General features: G+C 43.5%; 1 protein-coding gene across 1 annotated transcript; it reads left to right on the top strand.

The window, feature by feature from the left end:
• Positions 1 to 1,424: 1,424 nt before the first annotated feature.
• LOC112918414 (olfactory receptor 11A1-like) lies at positions 1,425 to 2,378 on the top strand. The gene has a single exon (XM_025996478.2). It carries the CDS (start codon positions 1,425 to 1,427, stop codon positions 2,376 to 2,378), a length of 954 nt encoding a protein of 317 aa, XP_025852263.1.
• Positions 2,379 to 3,174: the final 796 nt, after the last annotated feature.

Raw genomic sequence — 3,174 nt, 5'->3', positions numbered from 1 at the left:
AGCAGTATGCTACCTCCACAACTATCTAAGAAGGTAATGAATGGATCCAGTATAAGGTGGTTGAGAATAGTCAAATGGTTTCAGCCTCTGCCCTGTGGGAGGATAGCAGTATTTCTTGGGCAGGTTCTCTATCTGTCCTGAATTTCAGGGTAGGCCTATGGCTTGGACCTTGGATGGAACTAAGGAGGAGGCCTGGGTCTTCTTATCTCATTCAAAAGAACCTGAAGCTACCTTATACTCAGTTGGTTGGTTGCACACAGTGCCTTAGGCCACTTGGGTCTGACTCTTCTTCCATTTACTGCTGCCTAACATTAAATAGTTTTTTAAAAAAGATTTTATTTATTTATTTGAGAGAGAGATAAAGAGCTTGAATATGAGCACAAGCAGGAGGAGGGGCAGAAGAAGCAGCAGACTCCCAGCTGAGCAGGGAGTCCCACTAGGGGCACCATCCTAGGACCCTGGGATCATGATCTGAGCTGAAGGCAGATGCTTATAACCAACTGAGCCACCCAGGTGCCCCTCAACATAAAATTTTTTTAATGACCTGATTTTTAAAAAATATTTTATTTATTTATTTATGAGAGACACACAGAGATAGGCAGAGACATAGGTAGAGGGAGAAGCAGGCTCTATGCAGAGAACCCAATGAAGGACTGGATCCTGGATCCTGGGATCATGACCTGAGCTGAAGGCAGACACTCAACTAACTGCTGCGTCACTCAAGCCTAATGACCTGATTTTTAAGATTGTGAGAATGCACTCCTGCCTCTGAATTACACCAGCATGAGCACTCACATGATTTTCTCTTGCTATTGTTCTGGAAACTGTAACAGAAGTAAGAAACTCACTTCTCAAATCACTGAGAAGCTGAAAGGAGAAAAATTCATAGTAGATATGATAGGGACCATTTCCCTGCCCGTAACCAGTGTTTAAGGAGGGAGGGGAGGGTTCTTTGTCCTGGGCCCTTGATTGTCTAGGTTCTAAGAGTTCATACTCTTTGGAATGTGCCTATCTCCCTTTCAGACCTTTTCATTCTGTAAGTCCTCAAGCTACCACAGGATGAGCACAGAGCAGATGATTCTCCTTCCCTTTCCTTTTCCTTTGTCCTTCCTCCCAGTTTGTATTCTTTTTCCTCTTTCTTCAATTTCCTGCTTTCCCCAAAGCCTGACACTGCTCCTGATAAAATGAAAATACAGGTCGGAGAAGGAGGATTGGGATGGTCACAAGTTCTTACCGCAAATTCTTTTCTTTCCCATTTCAGGCTTAGGAAAAAAAGATGATACTCCTCCACCCAAATAAAAAAACCTTCCAAAAACATGAGTTGGGAATGAAAATCACCCACTGTCAGCTGCCCATTGATGGGTAAGCTAAGACTTTCTGCATTTAGCACTTCTGATCACTGGGTGTACTAGGGAAGCCAAGGCATGGTGATCCTGCCCTGGGAAAACCAAACAACCATAGTGGAATTTATGCTTCAAGGATTCTCCTCTATCCGACAGCTAAATATCTTTCTCTTTATAATGTTTTTAGTTTTCTATGTCTTAGTCATTTCTGGCAACATCCTCATTGTTCTGCTAGTTTTGTTCATCCATCACCTCCACACCCCCATGTACTTCTTCCTGGTGAACTTGTCCTTTCTAGAGATCTGCTATACCTCCAATATTGTCCCCAAGATGTTACTGATCATCATAGCTGAACAGAGGACTATCTCTGTTGCTGGGTGCATGGCACAGTTCTACTTCTTTGGGTCCCTGGCTGCAACAGAGTGTCTTCTGCTGGCTGTGATGTCCTATGACCGATACCTGGCCATCTGCCAACCTCTCCACTATCCCATCCTCATGACTGGCCCCCTTTGCATTAGGCTAGCTGCCAGCTCTTGGCTCTGCTGCTTCCTTCTTACAGCAATCACTATGGTCCTACTATCTAGATTGACCTTCTGTGGACCGAATGAAATTGATCACTTCTTCTGTGACTTCACCCCTCTCGTCCACCTCTCCTGCACAGACACCTCACTGACGGAGACCATCGCCTTTGCCACCTCTTCGGCAGTAACTCTGGTTCCGTTTCTCCTCATCGCAGCCTCCTACTCCTGCATTCTTGTTGCTATCCTAAGAATTCCACCTGGCACAGGTCGGAGAAAGGCCTTCTCCACCTGCTCCTCCCACCTCACCGTGGTCACAGTGTTTTATGGGACACTGATTGCCATGTATCTTGTGCCTTCAGCCAATTCTTCACAACTCTTGCGCAAAGGATTCTCTCTTCTCTACACCATCCTGACACCCATGTTCAACCCCATCATCTACAGCCTAAGAAACAGAGACATCCATGAAGCCTTGAAGATGTGCTTGAGTAAGAAGCCAGGATTCCTCCTTAGATGATACAAAAAGGAAAACTTTGATATTTGTTCAAGGGATGACGAACTGGATTGAGTAATTTAGATTCTGTGCGAAAGTACTACCTGTCATCAGGAGTTATTTTAAAGCCAGATCACCAGATGTCTCTGAGCATGGCTGTGAATGCTGCTGAGTTCTGACAGCCTTAGGTGAACTAGCGTCCCAGGAATGGCCTCAGTGGGTCAAAGTCTGATCCATAATCTTTAGTAGATCTGGATCCTTGTGTAAAAGCTCACCTGCAAAATGAGCTGCTAAGGCTGGTTGCTCATTTACTCAAATATTCATCAAGGTCTACTATGTCCAAGGCACTGTACTATAGATAGCTGATAAAACAGACAAAAAACAGAGTCCCTGCTTTCACTGAACCCACAGTCTATAGGGGGTCACAAACATTAATCAAATAACTAACATAAAACTACATATAAAATATAAAACTACACTTGTGTTTCAAAATCAAAAATGATAAGATGACTAGTACTTATCTAAAAGAATGGCCAGAATCTAGAACACTGACAACACCAAATGCTGGGGAAGACGTGGAGCCACAGGAACTCTCATTCATTGCTGGCAGGAATGTAAAACAGTACAACCACTTTTAAAGGACAGTTTGGAAGTTTCTTACAACTACATGGACTTTTAACGTACAATCCAGTTATCACACTCCTTGATATTTACCCAAAAGGGTTTAAAAGTTATGTCCACACAAAAAACTTCACATGGATATTTATAGCAGCTTTATTCATAATTGCCCAAACTTGGAAGCAGCTGAGATGTTCTTCAA

The sequence above is a fragment of the Vulpes vulpes genome, chromosome 3, assembly GCF_048418805.1.
Source record: "Vulpes vulpes isolate BD-2025 chromosome 3, VulVul3, whole genome shotgun sequence".
NCBI classification, from domain to species: Eukaryota; Metazoa; Chordata; class Mammalia; order Carnivora; family Canidae; genus Vulpes; species Vulpes vulpes.
The sequence above is the reverse complement of the archived record's forward strand: the minus strand, read 5'-3'. Positions and strand labels throughout refer to the sequence as shown.

Excerpts from the sequence above, each read along its gene's own strand:
- LOC112918414 (XM_025996478.2), top strand. The coding sequence starts at position 1,425 with ATGGTGATCCTGCCCTGGGAAAACCAAACAACCATAGTGGAATTTATG.